The following is a 17,289-nucleotide window of genomic DNA, read 5'->3' as shown; positions in this document are numbered from 1 at the left end:
CCAAACACAACGCTTTTATGACAGACAGTGGTGTTTCGACTCGTTATAGGTTTCGTCAGTGGTACTAGGCTGAATCATTGCTGGACTCGGGATTGAGTTCTCCGATTCCATTTATGGCGTCTTCGTGGCCCACATTTACTCAGGCTTTGAAGACAGTTGAGTAGCGCAATTAATTTGTGGTTCAGCCTAACACCACTAGCGAGACCTATGACAAGTACGTCGTTTTTGAGCTCTAATTTTCAAATAGTTCGAAAAATTCAGTTCACTAGTACACATGCCTGAAGAAGCTGTTGTATAGTGAAAAATGCGTTTCTGTTTTATTAATTGTGTAGTGTAGTGAATGAAATGTATAAAATAAGTTCATTATTTTGAATTCTCATCAAGTATTGGTCAGTTCCATCACATATTCTTGAAGAAACCAAACTTTCTTTCTCCTAACTTTCGAATCGAATTTGCGACATTAAAGGTGTCAACTAGAATATTAATTATTTCAACCAATACTTGCGAACAAAGGATCTTCATGCATTGAAACTCACTAAAACCAGAGTAATTGAAATGGTGGAACTCTGTCAATTTTAAATAGCCTGTTAACTTTTATTTCCGATTCAGAGAAAACTTCAGAAATTCTCTCTTTGCCTCAAGCAACATTGTCTTATTCTGATCCATATAATATCAAAAATTTAATGCGCCGTAATGCATCATCTTGAGAATCGTTAGACATCAATTGATTTTCAGTGTTATGTTGGAGACGTAGGCATAAGCCCGAATGAAATCTCCAATGAATATATTTTGACTTGAGAAAAAAACACAATCCTTATTCTGTTGGTATTGAAGACAGCTTCTGGAAGTAGTAGAACGAAGACAGGAATATAGAGAGTTAAAAAAAAGTTTCCAGATATGTGTAAACAATGAAATATTGTTTTGGTTGGTTTCCGGGTTTTACCGTGGTCTTCTTTAGTTACAATCTCCAAACGTTTCAACTGCAACTGCGGCAGTCATCTTCAGTGGTGCGGTCGAAGTACTCTTCTCGACGTATTAACTGAAACTGAAGTTCCCGTCATCTTGGTTTCGGACAGGCTGGAGCCTGGCTCCCTTACTCGTTGTCCTGACGTTTAAACTGAAGTTCTCATTTCTGCCATGTCATTTATAGTACTGATTTTCCGCGCACTTTCTGTAATGACGGGTTCACACGTATTTCCCGCGCGATTTGGATGGCATGGCTTCGGTTTGGCGCCTTTCAATGCTGTATGCCAGATCTTTGGTAGGTATGTTTCTCTTCCTTTCTATATTCTGTATTTCTGTATTTTTATGGCTTCTGAATACATTATTGTTGAATGATGATTCAACATTGTTGGCCTTTAGGCTAGCTTGTGTTCCCCGTCGGATAATGCATGTCCAGCAACTGCAGACTTCTTGGTCTGTCCCAATCGGCAGGTACCAATGCTTCTTTACGTTTGACCAATATAAACTTTACCACAGTTACTTGGAATCCTGTAAACTCCTGCTGATTTGAGTGGTTAGGTTAGATTAGGTCTAAAGTGAGTGGGTCAATTCGACCCTCCACCAAACCCGCAAGGGTTTATTGTGGCTAACACCTATTTACAATCGGCCAAATGAACCCAGCTTCTTAACGAAGCCGCTTAGTTTGTATGGTGAATGGTCTTTCAGGCCAGATGGTGGGAGTATGGATCTGCCGAACTCTAAGAACTTGATTCGGTTCCCAGCGGGGCAAGCACAAAGTATATACTCTGCTGTTTCATCATTTTCCAAACAGAGGCGACACGCACTGTCTTCCGACAGTCCAAGTCTCTGCATATGATGATTCAAATGACAGTGACCTGTAAGATATCGTAGTTCATCCCTGCTGTAGTCCAACAGCTGTTTCGTATCAAGTTTCGAAGGATGGATAAACGCCTTGGAGTAAGCCAATCCTCGGAAATTCTGCCAGGAGTCCATATATCATCTTGCCATTCAGGTGTTCAATGTTTGTTTGGCAAAGCCCAAAGCGATGCCAATGACAGGTTTTACTCCAATGAAGCCGCTTGCAGCACCCTCCTTTGTAAGAGAGTCAGCAGCTTAATTACCTTCCAGGCCAGTATGGCTAGGAATCCAGACCAGAGACAATCTGTTGAGTCTTCTTATCGAAGAGAGTCGTTTTTGGCAATTTGCTACCAATTTAGACGTTACTCGGTAGGAGCCAAGAGCTTCCAATGCCGCTTGACTGTTCGAGAATATTTTTATTGACTTGTGTGTGAGGTTGAATTTATCCAATTTTCCCGAATCGGTTGGTGATAACTTCAGTGCCTTGGGGTTGCTCTTCACTAATGTTCTTCTTCTTTTCCCTTGGACACTTAGCACGAATTATATCTTTTCTGTCGTAGCCGTTCGCTTGTAACACAGTTGTTAGGTGTTTTATTTCTTCTTCGACGTACCTTTCTTCACATATTTTCAAAGCAATGTTCACTAGTGTGCTGATGACAGAAGGTTTCTGTTTTGGATGATGGTTGGATCCATTATGTAGGTATCGAAATATTATAATTTTGTAGCGTCCTCGTTTGGAAAAATGAAAAAAAAAAGAAAAAAATTGTAATTCCCATGCATTTTGGTAGCTGTTAGCCAAGCTGATAATTATGGATGGATTTCATGAAGGTAGAGGTGCAGTTACGTTGATACGTGTGAATACTTTCTAGATGCTGTATGTTAAAACCTTAGTAGCTATAACAATGGATGTTATGTGCTCATTATTTTGGCAATTATTTTTCAATATTCGGCAAAGGAAAATAATTTCTCACTTCGATGAAAATTGACTAACAGCCAGTATTAATTCCGATTATTGTATCAAACATTTCAGACAGGATCAAAGACCATCAACTTCTTCCACTGCTTCGGACTCGGTACCGGCTCAATACCTTGGGTTTCCATCCATCACCGCAGCTGGTAGTACTTCAGATTCGAGTACCCAGGCTCTTCCTCCACCAACCATTATCACATCTAGCGTCACACCTCCAGCAACATCACCAACCGTTCCAACGACAGTAGCTGCGCAAATTCATCCGCTTTTATCGACAAGGAGGGATTCAACCACCCAATGCGGGAGACTCGGTACGTAACGGAAGATTGTCCTTTCAATTAGATTTTCCTCAGTTCCAGGGAAATGCCAATAACAGGCGGTTTAAAAAATAGACGAATAACTTCGAAAGAATGTATTTAGGCCAGTAGACCATGAACAAAATAGAAGTGATGGCATCTCTTCTTACAGAGACGCCATCTATAGGATCAACAGAGACATGGATATCAGAGACAAATGAGGTTCCCCAAAGCGATCCGTTGCAAAGCCTAGCTTCGAATTCCACTGCCGAATAAGATTTTCCTGTCTTTCTTTGAAGCTTTCAAACAAAAACAACGAAACGCGACCCATAATTCATCAGAGGTGTCAGGCTGAATCACAAAGGCGTTACTGGAGTTGACTGCCCTCGAAAGCGGAGACATTATCAGCAGTCTTGCCCTTTGAGTTTAGGTTATGTCAGGAATGAGTAAGTCGTTCTGTCCCAATCGGCAGGTACCGATGCTTCTTTACGTTTGACCAATGTAAACTTTACCACAGTTACTTGGAATCCTGTAAACTCCCGCTGATTTGAGTGGTTAGGTTAGGTTAGGTCTAAAGTGAGTGGGTCTATTCGACCCTCCACCGCAACCCGCAAGGGTTTATTGTGGCTCACACATATTCAAATAAACTCGATCAGACAACCCAGCTTCTTAACGAATCCGGTAAGTTTATTTGGTGAGTGATCTTTCAGATCAGATAGTAAGAGTGCTACAGAGGCGACACACACTGTATTTCGACAGTCTAAGTCTCTGCAAATGATGATTAAGACGAGAGTGACCTGTGAGAAGACATGTCAGACACCGTAGTTCATCCCTACTGTAGTCCACCATCTGTTTGGTTTCAACCTTGGAGTGAGCCATTTCTGGAATATTGTTTCAGAAGTTCATAAATCTTTTTGCCATAAAGATGTTCAATGTTTGTTTGGCAAAGCCTGAAGCGATATAATTTGTCGAGTCTTCCTATTGAGGAGAGTCGTTTTTGGCAATTTGCTACCAATTCAGGCGTTGCTCGGTAGGAGCCAAGAGCTTCCAACGCCTTTGAGGACATCTGAATCTAGAAATGCATTCCTTGAAGCACGAGGACATTGCTGGGCTCAATTTCTGTAAATGAAGAGTTGAAACATCATTACCATCAACAGACAGAATTGACTTTCACTGTGATTGAATTCACGTCAATTTGTTAAGCAGGTCAGCTACTAAGACCAAGATGAGGGAAAGACCAAGATGAGGGAGGTTATTGGGTTTGATTTCACCATGAATTGCAATCAGGGTGGAGCATTAAATTTTTGACGACATTTCATTTGATGTCTTGACAGAAAAAAATAGACCTCTAAGCTTATGCCGATGACCTCATTATTCAGACAACGACCAGATTGAGAAGGGTACTCTTCAATCTCCTTCAAAGATAGTTGGCCCAAACATAACGCATTTATGATTCGGCAGCGCTGTTTCGATCCGTCATAGGTCTCATCAGTGGTGCCAGGCTAAACTCAATAGTCTTCAAAGTGCACTCCTAGATAAACGACAACAATGACACCTCTTCTCACAGACGCCATCTATAGGGTCGACAGAGAACTCAATCCTCAAACACCAAAAATAGTCGAGGCTTTCCAAGCCAAGCTTTGATATCTGTCTTCCACTGCAGCTTTCACTGCAAGGCACAACACAAACTAGAGTTTGAACATAATCCATTTATGATTCAACACCAGACAGTCCTATGGCGTATCGGAACAGATCAAGATCGGTGAAGGCCGCTTCCAGTTCGGATCTCAGACTATCAGTTTCAATGATTATTTCCTGTTTTTTTTTTCAGGTAGACGCGATTCAAGACCGCAGGCAAGTCCCGAGAGGAGGCATTCCAGGTTACAACGTCAAAACACAGCCTACGATGAAAGTTGTCTGCCACCGACTGGACTGTTTCCGGATTTGGACGACACCAATCGAAAGGCTAGGCGCGATTCTTTGAGTCCGGATTCTGCCTCTAAAGGCAGAAGAGACTCAAAATCGCGGCTGAGTCCGGACCGATCCGGCGAGAGAGAAATCAGTCCTGTGAGGAAGAGTAGGAAAACACTGCGTCGACAATCTACCAGCGTGGCGAAGAAAGGGCGTAGGCGTCGGTCTCCCGAGTCTTCCAGGTTTGTTGGTTCAATGAGAAAGAATTTTAGTTCGGCTTTACACATTTTTGAAATTCTTGGAATTTCACCCCTTGTCACTCCTTGAAAACATAAGCGATCAATGGAATTGTTTAGGATGACCACTATCGTCTGAATCTCCTCTTCTATATTATTTTGAATATTTCAACCGACGATTTACACAAACTCTTATTTGCATTTTCGAGTATTTGACATTATTGGAGAGAATTTACTTTGAACATAATGACGTTTCAAAAAAGCTGACATCAAATTACCAGGGGTACGAATTAATTTCTTTTGACTGATTTCATTACTTCTCCACTTGATGTTTTGCTAGAGTCTTCTCTGAAATACAGAGCTTTTAGCAGGAGAGCCCACGATGCAAAATGGAGATTTACTCGAGCGTCATTAGGTTGCAAAGCTTAGATGATAAGAAAAAGAAAATGTTATATAATATACACCTTTTCATCGGTGGGGGAAGCGGCTATAGATTTTTAAATATGTAAAAAAATACTGTTGCATGGACATACTCGAGCGCATCAGATATTGATACCATCAAAGTCCTACGTATTTATAATAATGTTGGTATGATAATCTGATCGTTTGCATGATGTGGGTGGTTGTGAGGATTAAAAATGAAAAGAAAAAAATTTAATCGAGCGCGTCAGATTTTCTAAGGGGGTGTTGAGTGCAACAAAAAAAAACTCTCATTCAATAATCTGACGATTTCGATCTGACGCAAACTCGCGGCCATTATTATAATGTGCAAAAAAATTCGCCATTTTGAAATACTCAAGCGCGTCTGATTGAGATACATATGCTTCATCTTTATGTTATGTTATACCTTATGTTATGTAAACTTCTTTAAGGTATTTTCTGCTTTGTGATCTTGAATAAAGCCGTTAAAGTCAAAATACCTAACCTGTACACTTCTTTTAGGTATTTTCTGCTTTGTGATCTTAAATAAAGCCGTTTAAGTCCAAATACCTAACCTGTACACTTCTTTTAGGTATTTTCTGCTTTGTGATCTTGAATAAAGCCGTTTAAGTCAAAATACCTAACCTGTACACCTCTTTTAGGTATTTTCAACTTTGTGATCTTGAATAAAGCCGTTTAAGTCAAAATACCTAACCTGTACACTTCTTTTAGGTATCTTCTGCTTTGAGATCTTGAATAGAGCCGTTTGAGTCAAAATACCTAACCTGTACTTTTCTTTTAGGTATTTTCTGCTTTGTGATCTTGAATAAAGACATTTAACCTAAAATACCTAACCTGTACACTTCTTTTAGGTATTTCCAACTTTTTGATTTTGAATAAAGCCGTTTAAGTCAAAATACCTAACTTGCATACTTTTTTTAGGTATTTTCTGCATTGTGATTTTGAATAAAACCGTTCAAGTCAAAATACCTAACCTGTACTTTTCTTTTAGGTATTTTCTGCTTTTCAATCTTGAATAAATCCGTTTAAGTCAAAATACCTGACCTGTACACTTCTTTTAGGTATTTTCAACTTTTTAATCTTGAATAAAACCGTTTAAGTCAAAATATCTAACCTGTACACTACTTTTAGGTATTTTCAACTTTGTGATCTTGAATAAAGCCATTTAAGTCAAAATACCTAATCTGTATACTTCTTTTAGGTATTTTCAACTTTGTGACCTTGAATAAAGCCGTTTTAATCAAAATACCTAACCTGTACACTTCTTTTAGGTATTTTCTGCGTTGTGATCTTGAATAAAGCCGTTTAAGTCAAAATACCTAACCTGTACTTTTCTTTTAGGTATTTTCTGCTTTTCGATCTTGAATAAAGCCGTTTAAGTCAAAATACCTAATCTGTACACTTCTTTTAGGTATTTTCTGCGTTGTGATCTTGAATAAAGCCGTTTAAGTCAAAATACCTAACCTGTACTTTTCTTTTGCGTATTTTCTGCTTTTTGATCTTGAATAAAGCCGTTTGAGTCAAAATACCTAACCTGTTCACTTCTTTTAGGTATTTTCTGCTTTGTGATCTTGAATAAAGCCGTTTGAGTCAAAATACCTAACCTGTACTTTTCTTTTAATGATTTTCTGCTTTGTGATCTTGAATAAATCAATTTATCTTAAAATACCTAACCTGTACACTTCTTTTAGGTATTTTCAACTTTGTAATCTTGAATAAAGCCGTTTAAGTCAAAATATCTAACCTGTACACTACTTTTAGGTATTTTCAACTTTGTGATCTTGAATAAAGCTGTTTAAGTCAAAATACCTAATCTGTACACTTCCTTTAGGTATTTTCAACTTTGTGATCTTGAATAAAGCCGTTTAATTCAAAATACCGAACCTGTATACTTCTTTTAGGTACTTTCTGCTTTCTGATCTTGAATAAAGCCATTTAAGTCAAAATACCTAACCTGTACACTTTTTTTAGGTATTTTCAACTTTTTGATCTTGAATAAAGCCGTTTAAGTCAATATTCCTAACCTGTACATTTATTGATTCGATGAAGTGATATGTTAACCAGTTGACATAATTGAGTATCCTACTTCGTGTTCATACGTATCTCAAGGCCATCTATTCATCCTGAAAATTTCGAAAACTTATTCCAGTTATGACCCAATATACAGGTCTAAATCAGAGTCTGCTCCCAAACACCAGAAAGCTGCAAAACTCTTCTAGTCCTACTTTGCAACACGACACATATTCATTTCATTACTTCGGACTTCCACTGTCTGATATGATATAGATTGATTTGAAATCCCTGAAAGAATCTGTAAAAAATTAAAAAAAGGTTAGCAGAAAAATAACAATTATACTACAATGAAATATATAATGGAATAAAATACATGCAACAATCGAAACATCGTGAAGTAACTTGGTTTGGAATCTTTAATTACCATTATAATTGAAAAATGTATATATTTGTATATGTATGTAAATGTAAATATGTAAATATGTATGTATATATGTGTTTGAATTCATGTATTTATGTGCTGTATATTTAACTGATATTTAATATTGAAATAATTGATTTAATCATTATTTTAAATTTTATCCCTGTTATAAACATTCTTGTGTCTTGGGATTAATAAAGATTATTATTATTATTATCAATTTTTACAGATTTTTTCGGGGATTTCAAATCAATTCATATCATATTGTCAAACACCTTCAAACAAGGACACATATTATATATTAAGATTTAAAATCTGTTAGCAACGAAAGTTCAAACCATTACCCTTCGTTGTCTACCACATTCAAATGACTGAAGTTCTCTATTTGTTCAATTTCGTTAAAAGAAAGAAAATTTGAAAAATGTGTCCCACCCCTGAACTTACTTTTTTTTCAACCACCCCAGCTGTTCCAGTCGAGAACCCAGCCCCAACAACAGAGGCGCTCCACCTTTAACCACGGAAAACTACAGACCAGCGATCCGAAGACAATCGACCACGGAAGAAATCTTGATAGCGAGAGGCTTCCGAAGACAATCAACGACGGAAGAGATGATCCGATGTCGTAATTTTCGCAGACAGAGTTCTCAGAGCGACGACTGTCAGAGATATCGTGGCAGGAGGGATTCCTCGACGCAAATCCTCGACGGGACGATAGGTTCAATGACTGTCGAAACATCTAGTACGTTTTTTGATTCTAGCACGCAGACAGGTAAGGAGACATTGAAAGAAAAAAATATATTTCATAACGATCGTTCTGAGAGCCGGTTATGATTCCAGCCAACCTTTGAGGTTGCCTCCATATTTCCATCATTGCCATCATTCATGGTTCGGCAAATTCCGTAAACGTTCATTTCCACCTTCTTCGTGATTTCCTCATGCCTGTGTCCTCTTTTCATCACATCATTTTGATTTTTCTCTTGAGAGCCATCGCTCTTGTTCTTCCAAGTATCTCGGCTTGTTGAGTTTTTTCTAGTGAATATTATATTCCCTGTGTCCTTCGTACTGGTCTAGGATGAGAATTTGGTGATCAAACTTTGATGTCAAAACTTTTCTGGCAGTCTTCTTCACTGGTTCATCAGCTTTCTAACGGAAATTTTCTTACAAGTAGCTAATAATGGTTTTCTTCTGATAACCTTCACCACCAACGCTGGTGCTCCTCAAGATCACTTGTCTCTGTCATCAACAACAGGTTTCACATACCAATAAAGATTTTGAAGAATTTTGACGTTGGAGTAACAGACAGCAACTAGGATTTGATGCTACAAAGCCCAGGCATCAGTTTCCTCTTAGGAAAGCAAAAAGTTGTGTAGAACTCAGCAAATTTCCATTCATATAAAGCTCATATTGGACATTCTTTGGCGTGTATAGAGCTCCATCTCTAAGCATACCCTTCGGCTGCTAGATTTTAAGCAGAGTTCTGTATCTGTAGAGTAGGGAGAGTGAGTGTAGGCCCACACCACTTAGGCCACATGTGACCCATTGTATATCCTCCCGAGGAGTTGTCCTTTTATGTCATCGTCCATCCTGTCCTTTCCAGGAAGGTGGACAGGTCTCTGGGAGACATCTCTTTTATATCGGCAGGTGTAGGCCAAGACTCACCGAACACACACTCGTAGAGTAGATTTTTCTTGGTCATCGCCCGATATTTCTTCGGTGCCAGCTTCCCAGGGTCGCCAAAGGTGATCCTGGATTGCATCCTTTGATTTCATCCCATTTTTTAGGGATTGAGCATGGGTGTGACGGTTGGCTAGTTCCGCAATGGTCGAAGCCATCAGGCCGTAGGTGCCACTGAGTCCTAAAATTCTTAGTTCAGCCGTTTCCTTGGCTAAAGAGTTGGCAATGCGATTACCTTTACTCCTGTCGTGCCCTTTAATCCACCTCAGGATAATGTTATTATCTACCGAGGCTTTGGCTAAATCTTGGTGGCACTCTAGTACTAGCCCTGAGGTAACACGTTGTCTGTTCAAGGCTAATAGGGCTTGTCTGCTATCAGTGCAGATTGTTATGTTTTTGCCAGAAATTCCTTTCCTGGTTATTTCTTTTGTGGCGATTCAGATACCAGCCAGTTCTATTTGAACAAGGCTTGTCCGGCTCTGTTATACCATTGAGAAAGTTCATGGGGGCTTAGAAATCTATATCTTCGTTACGAAAAATTAATGTTATCACTGTTGAAAAAATAAAGCATTCTATTCCGAACATGAAAGCTTTGAATCATTTCTTTCTTCAACAAGTGGTGAAATGATCAGTTTCTTCCAAACTCCTGTAATGTCTGGAGCTAGAGAGGTGTTGATATTAATTCCAACACAACTTTTTATATTTCGATCAAACTCTCCTGAATATATTGTTGTATTTTGATCTCGGCCCACACAGAGTTCGTTCTAAATTTGAATTTCACGAATGCCATCAGTATAGACTTTCTACTCGGAAAATTGTCTCAGTACCTCAAAGGTCTGCAGCATACTTTCAAGCGATACACTGGCAATTGAGTCATTTTGAGTTGGACCACTTGTTCAGGCCAGGAAGTTGAAAAGCAAAAAATCAGGAAAATGCTACCTCGTCATATTTGTTTTCCATTATTCGTAGTCAACATATCATCAATTCAGATGCACCCTTATAACCACAGCACTCAGAACGAAAATTTTCAGTGAATTTTTATGGCAGAGGTTTTACTGTTGAATGTGGAGATTTCAAGAAATTTATGAAATAATATTTGAGGGCTTTCAAATGCTCCCATCATATTATTCAGCTTATTGCTTTGCAGTCAAACACATACAACAAAATGGTTAGGTGCATGTTAGATTGCACGAGCAATTGTAGTTTTGTAACTTATACACAGGTTCTACCTTAGTGGAGGTGAATATTATATTTTTTGTTATACAATATAATCCATTTGAAATGAAAGCACCGTTACAAAATGTACACTTTTCAGCTGATCGGATTTTTTTTCATTCGGTTGCCTATTGAAAACCAAATTTCATGAATGAATCAACTTTTATCATTTCTCAATGTCAGATATCCAAAACAATTCTTTTTTTATAATATGATCACACCTCGTCAATGTTCAAAATCGAAAAAAATTCTTTTTCAATATTATGACCGCATTATATCAATGTCAAAAACCGAAAAAAAAAACGTTTTTTATATTACTTTACTACATCAATGTGAAAAATCGAAAAAATTCCTTTTTTAATGATATGATCACACCATACCAATGTCAAAAATGTCAACAATACGACCACATTACATGGATGTCAATATACCGTTTTTTTTTTTATAATTTGACCACACCACATCAATGTCAACAATAAAAAAATTCTCTTTTATAATATGACTACACCAAACCAGTGTCAAAAATAAAAAAAGGCATTTTTTATATGACAACACCACATCACTGTCAAAATTAGAAAAAAAAAATGCTTTTTTAATGTGACCACACTATATTAATGTCAATAATCGATTAAATGCGTTTTTATACTAATGACCACATTACATGAATGTCAATAATTGAAAAATATAGCGTTTTTTATAATTTGACCACACCATATCGATGTCAAAAATAAAAAAATCTTCTTTTATATTATGACTACACCAAATCATTGTCAAAAATCGAAAAAAAAATATAATTTTTTATAAAATGACAACACCACATCACCGTCAAAATTCGAAAAAAATTGTTTTTTTCAATAATATGACCGCACTATAATTATGTAAATAATCGAAAAAATGCGTTTTTTTACAAAATGACCACATCACATGAATGCCAATAATTGAAAAATATAGCGTTTTTTTATAATTTGACCACACCATGCATATCAATGTCAAAAATGAAAAAATCCTTTTTTATAATACGACTACACCAAATCACTGTCAAAATTCGAAAAAAAAATGTTTTTTTTAATAATATGACCACACTATGATTATGTCAATAATCGAAAAAAAGCGTTTTTTACAAAATGACCACAACACATGAATATCAATAATTGAAAAGAATAGCGTTTTTTTTTATAATTTGACCACACACTATCAATGTCAAGAAGAAAAATATCCTTTTCTATAATATGACTACACCATATCAGTGTCAAAAATTGAAAAAAAATTGCATTTTTTATAAAATGACAACAGTACATCACTGTCAAAATTCGAAAAAAATGCTTTTTTTAATAATATGACCGCACTATATCAATGTCATTAATCGAAAAAAATGCATTTTTGATAATATGATGACACCACATATTGTCAAAAGTTGACAAAAACTGCGTTTTTTTCAATTTTACCATACCACACAATGTTAAAGATCGAGCAGGGATGAGTTTTTTCATATGACCACACCATATCAATGTCTGAAATATAAAAAATGCAGTTTTTATAATATGACCATACTACCTCAATGTCAAAAATGAAAAAATATATTTTTTTATAATACGACCACACCATATCAATGTCAAAAATTGAACAAAAATTTGTGTATCTTTATAATATGACCAAAAACACATCAATGTAAAGAATAAAAAAATTGAGTTTTTTATATCACACCACATCAATGTCAAAAATAAAAGAAATGTTTTTTTATAATATGATCAAAAAAATCAATGTCAAAAATCGAAAAATAATGCGATTTTTATAATATGACCACACCACTAGTAGTTTTGGTTATGTTAACATTGTTTCAAAATAAATTCGTCGTTGAAAAAGTTATAATGAAATGAAATTTTGAAAAACATACCATTTCACTTCTAGAACTTTCATCGAAATTCTGATTGCTCCTTCATTGATTGGTTGAATTCAGCAGGTTCAAGTTATAATTGAAGAAAGTTTAAGGAATAAATTGGAATAACGTAAACATATTTTTCGATAAAATTATGGTGTTGAATTGGTGGGATAATCACATGGCATATTTTTCAGATTTTCAAAATGAAATAAATCACTAATATTTTTTTCAATCTTTGACAGAAGTGCTCATTCATGAAATTTGATATTCTAGTAGACTTCTGACAAAAGAATTCATTCCAATTGGTTGAAAAATACATAAGGGTTCATTTTAAATTGGTCACATTGTATAGGTATAAAAACTGAAAATGGGATATATAAACTATTTATTTACGAATAGGACATGAAGTTCGACCATTTGGCACAAAAAATACGTTTATCAACTAGTTTTGAAACAAAAAATCTTCCTTTTCCACGAATTAAACTTCCATGTCAAATTTCCATTGTAAAATAACAATCGTTATTTTACATATTTCGAAAACAATAAATGATATCACTATTTAAAATAGGGACCTTATGATAGATACGCCACTGAAATTTTTCGGCAGTTTACAGTTTCCTTCTTAGCAATTTTGTTCACTCTGGAAAGTTGATAGTTACTCCTCTGGCTCATAGATGTCAAAAAAAACCTTAAAAATCAATTTTCCACGAAAAATTATTGGATAAATCAAAACCAGCTGATGTTTTGAATGATTTATAACTTGAAAATGTACAGGTCAATTTAGTTCATCAGTTTAGGTAGAGTTGAAATAGTTTTTGCAGGTCAATATTTCTGACAATCATTACCGCATTAAACAAATAGAAGTGCAAATACTTTGCTGGTGACATCTACTGGTTAGAGGCTCATCTATTTATTTTTGGACGAATGCTTTCTTAGAAAGCACCAATGGCGTCGCGAGATATTGATTTTGTTTAAAGAAATCCGATAAATTATTTTACAAACTCAACTACTGAATTTATTTGTGATTATTTGGTTCTGAGTATTGTCAAAAGATGTCGTTATATCACGTTTCGTGAATATTTCGGTTGAATTTAATTTATCTGACAGCTAGCGATAGCGATAACTACTTTTTGAGTCGTCTCACGAAATTTGAAAGTTAGGAAATTTGATTTGCTTCTAAATATCAATGAATCTTGACATTATTTCACAGCTGACAACCTTACTGTGTCCCAACTGATTGAAAATTGGCTTTCAAAAGAACTCAAAAACTAATTTAAATTTTTTTTACAAATGAAACTTTTGATTTATATACTGAAAAAATGAATGATCGGAATTGTAAAACACTAAAACTTCAGACGAAATGAAAAAATCTTGCAAATTCAACAGAAAAAAAATATTTTATCAACAAGAATTGTATAAATTCTTGTTGACAAGAATTGATACAATTGATTGAGCTCGTTTTTTTTGTGAATTTTGAGTAATTATCGAAACTATAATGCTATTACTGCCGAACATGGTGTGAAAGTTACTTCTTTGCTTCATAGGTGCCCCCATGAACCTCAAATTGAGATTCAAAAACAACCAAATTTTTTCCTGTTACATTTGAGCATAAATTATTGTAACCTTTATGTTGAGGCTGTGAGAAAATACTCAACAACTTCATTTAGTAACAGAAACAATTTTCTGTGTACGATCCACATATCTTTGTGAAAAATTTATACTTTTTCCCTTCTTTGGAAGTTTTCCTCATTTTTGTGTGGAGGTGAAAAAAATGTTACTTCTCCAAAACATTGTTTCCTACAGTCAACATGATCATTTTCAAATAGGAGGAATAAAAATGAAACAAACATTCTTCAATCGGTGAGAAATCGATAAATCTCGTTAATACCAGTGTTTATGAAAATAATAGTCAAACTAATGGATGGGTACATCTAATACAGTCAGTACCATTGCGTTAAAGCCCATGGAATGATTGCGAACGGCTGGTGTAAAAACTTCGAAGTAGGAATGGGTCAATTGAGGCTGGGCCTATAGCAAGAAGCGTTCACTTCTCATGCCTATGCTGCAGGCAATAAGTGATGCAATTGAAGCCAGGTTTGTGTTTAATAAACCCTACAAAATACAAATCAAGCAGAACACAGGGTCAGATGCTACAAATGCAATACACATATATACAGATGGCACAAAAACGTGAAGGCTCAGAATGTGAAGGATACTCCAGATCACTAAGCCTAAGGACTAAGTGGTGAATGGGAAGAAATACCAGCGTGGTCCAAACAGAACTGGCTGGTATCTCAATCGCCACAAAAGTAATAGAGTGTCACCAAGATCTAGCCAAAGCCTTGGTAGATAATAACATTATCCTGAGGTGGGTCGAAGGGCACGACAGGAGTAAAGGTAATCGCATTGCCGACTCTTTAGCCAAGGAAGCGGCTGGACTTTGAATCTTAGGACCTACTCTACAGATACAGATACTGTCACTATGAATCTAATTAGCAAATTCTCTGGAGATAATCTCATGGACACATTTTTCACACCAGTACCTACTATAGAAATGTTAGGCTCATTTTCAAGTTTTTTTCTCGGAAGAATGACATTTTTGTTTTTTTGACATTCTATGAAGAGTACTTTTATCGTCAGATCCGATCTACAAGATGAATAATATTGAAGATGCCAGCTGCCTGCGACTGCTCCGACATCCATTTTTCTAGTATCAAATATCCAACCAGTCTATTTTTCTTTAGGCTTGTTTTTATCGTTAAGGTATAACTTATAACAATCAAAAAAAAGCATAATAACAGCCCCATAAACTCTATTTTGTAAAAGAATTATAACTCTGAAAAAAAAAATGAATTATTGAAAATATCCGATTGAATGAAAATGAATGAAGAATTCAACTCAACATTTCTCAACGTATTCTAAAAATACTTTATTGTGTGATTTTCACTAGATAGTTTTGCAACTAGGGCGTGTCTTAAGACACGCCCGAGGAAGCCATTGTATGGCGAAACACGTGTTGCGTTTTTGTAAAACTATCTAGTGAAAATCACACAATAAAGTGTTTTTAGAATACGTAAGTTATGGATTTTCATCAAGTATCGACCGATTCCATCATACATCAACATTTCTTGACATTCTTATTCTTCTGACGACGAAAACTGGGTCATTATTTTTCTCATTTCCTGAAACATTGAATAGATCATATTCCTCTATGAATTGTCGTCGAATTGTCCTCAATATGTCGATCTAGTTCTACGTAAACCATCGTGAATAATGCATTACAATGAAATATTTTTAGTATTCCCTGATTACAAATCAAAAACCGCAGTATTACGGATGTGGCCATATTTTATCTTTAGACGTATTGATGTGAAAAATCCAGTTGCTTTCATAATAACTTCTTCAAAAACAATGACATCAAGGCGGTAGGACTTTGTAAACTAGATTAATGACAGTTACTAGAAAAAAACGATTCTCTTCCCCCATAAATGCGAAAGTCACTACTAAACACTCCGTACTGGTGAGTCTTAGGAAGCTAAATTTTGGTATATAGGTTCTTCTTAGGTCTTAGATGCTCACTGAGAAAGTATTTTCAAATATTCCAACTGGGAAGTCCCCCGTAGGGGGGAAAGGGGAGTGTTTACATATGAAAATTACCTTTCCTTCACTGTTTCCCTACCACTACAATTAGATATGATTTTCAAATATTTCGACTTGGGAGCTCCCAAGTCGGAATTCTGATCATTCCCATTTTGATTTTAATTCAAGACCCACCGGTAGACAGCTGTTTCAGCCTGTTGGGCATTAATCGGGGACTGCCGGGCAGGCAGTCCCCGATTAATGACAAAATGTTATCATAGTATTCTTCATTTTCATCAGGATAGAAATTTTTTCCTTTACCCTTTCAACGGAGATTCTTCAGTTATCATAGTATTCTTCATTTTCATCAGGATAGAAATTTTTTCCTTTACCCTTTCAACTGAGATTCGTCAGGAGGACGAATGGTTCATAACGTAAGGTGTTTTGGTGGCGACATAAAAGTCGAAGACCTCTATGCCGCTCTGGCCTAGTATACCCCTTCCTGATTTGGGTATTTGATGAACAAACTGTTCATTTTAACAGACGTTGTGGGGCCTTCACTCAACCGAGCGACGAGGCCTTCTGAATCGAGTGGGGTCGTCTATAGTGTAATCTACAGCTTCCCTAACTAATGGGTTATCATGAGTTTCCGCTGACTCGAAAACTCTCTGATTCCTCGACTGAATGGACTGCTGTATAGTTAACAGCTTCAAATCTCTGCGGATGGCTTCATTCCGCACGAACCATGGAGCATTCACCAGCATCCTGAAAAGTTTGTTTTGCAACCTTTCCAAAATGGAGAGGTTTGACGGGGCGGTTTGTCCCCAAGCACC

The 17,289-nt window shown here is 36.3% G+C and overlaps 1 protein-coding gene across 1 annotated transcript in view; it reads left to right on the top strand.

Annotated features, from left to right (window-relative positions):
- The window catches only part of rsh (Rap GTPase activating protein radish), a 226,947-nt gene that overhangs the window by 88,110 nt on the left and 121,548 nt on the right, over positions 1–17,289 (top strand). Inside the window, exons 5-7 of the mRNA XM_074176129.1 lie at positions 2,852–3,102; positions 4,919–5,240; positions 8,574–8,878. Coding sequence (XP_074032230.1) covers positions 2,852–3,102; positions 4,919–5,240; positions 8,574–8,878 — 878 coding nt within the window. The remainder of the gene's footprint in view (positions 1–2,851; positions 3,103–4,918; positions 5,241–8,573; positions 8,879–17,289) is intronic.

This window comes from Leptinotarsa decemlineata, unplaced genomic scaffold (genome assembly GCF_025532065.1).
Source record: "Leptinotarsa decemlineata unplaced genomic scaffold, Ldec_3_MD MMD2_tig00001621_RagTag_RagTag, whole genome shotgun sequence".
NCBI classification, from domain to species: Eukaryota; Metazoa; Arthropoda; class Insecta; order Coleoptera; family Chrysomelidae; genus Leptinotarsa; species Leptinotarsa decemlineata.
Note: the sequence above shows the minus strand (reverse complement) of the source record. Positions and strands in the feature narration are given on the sequence as shown.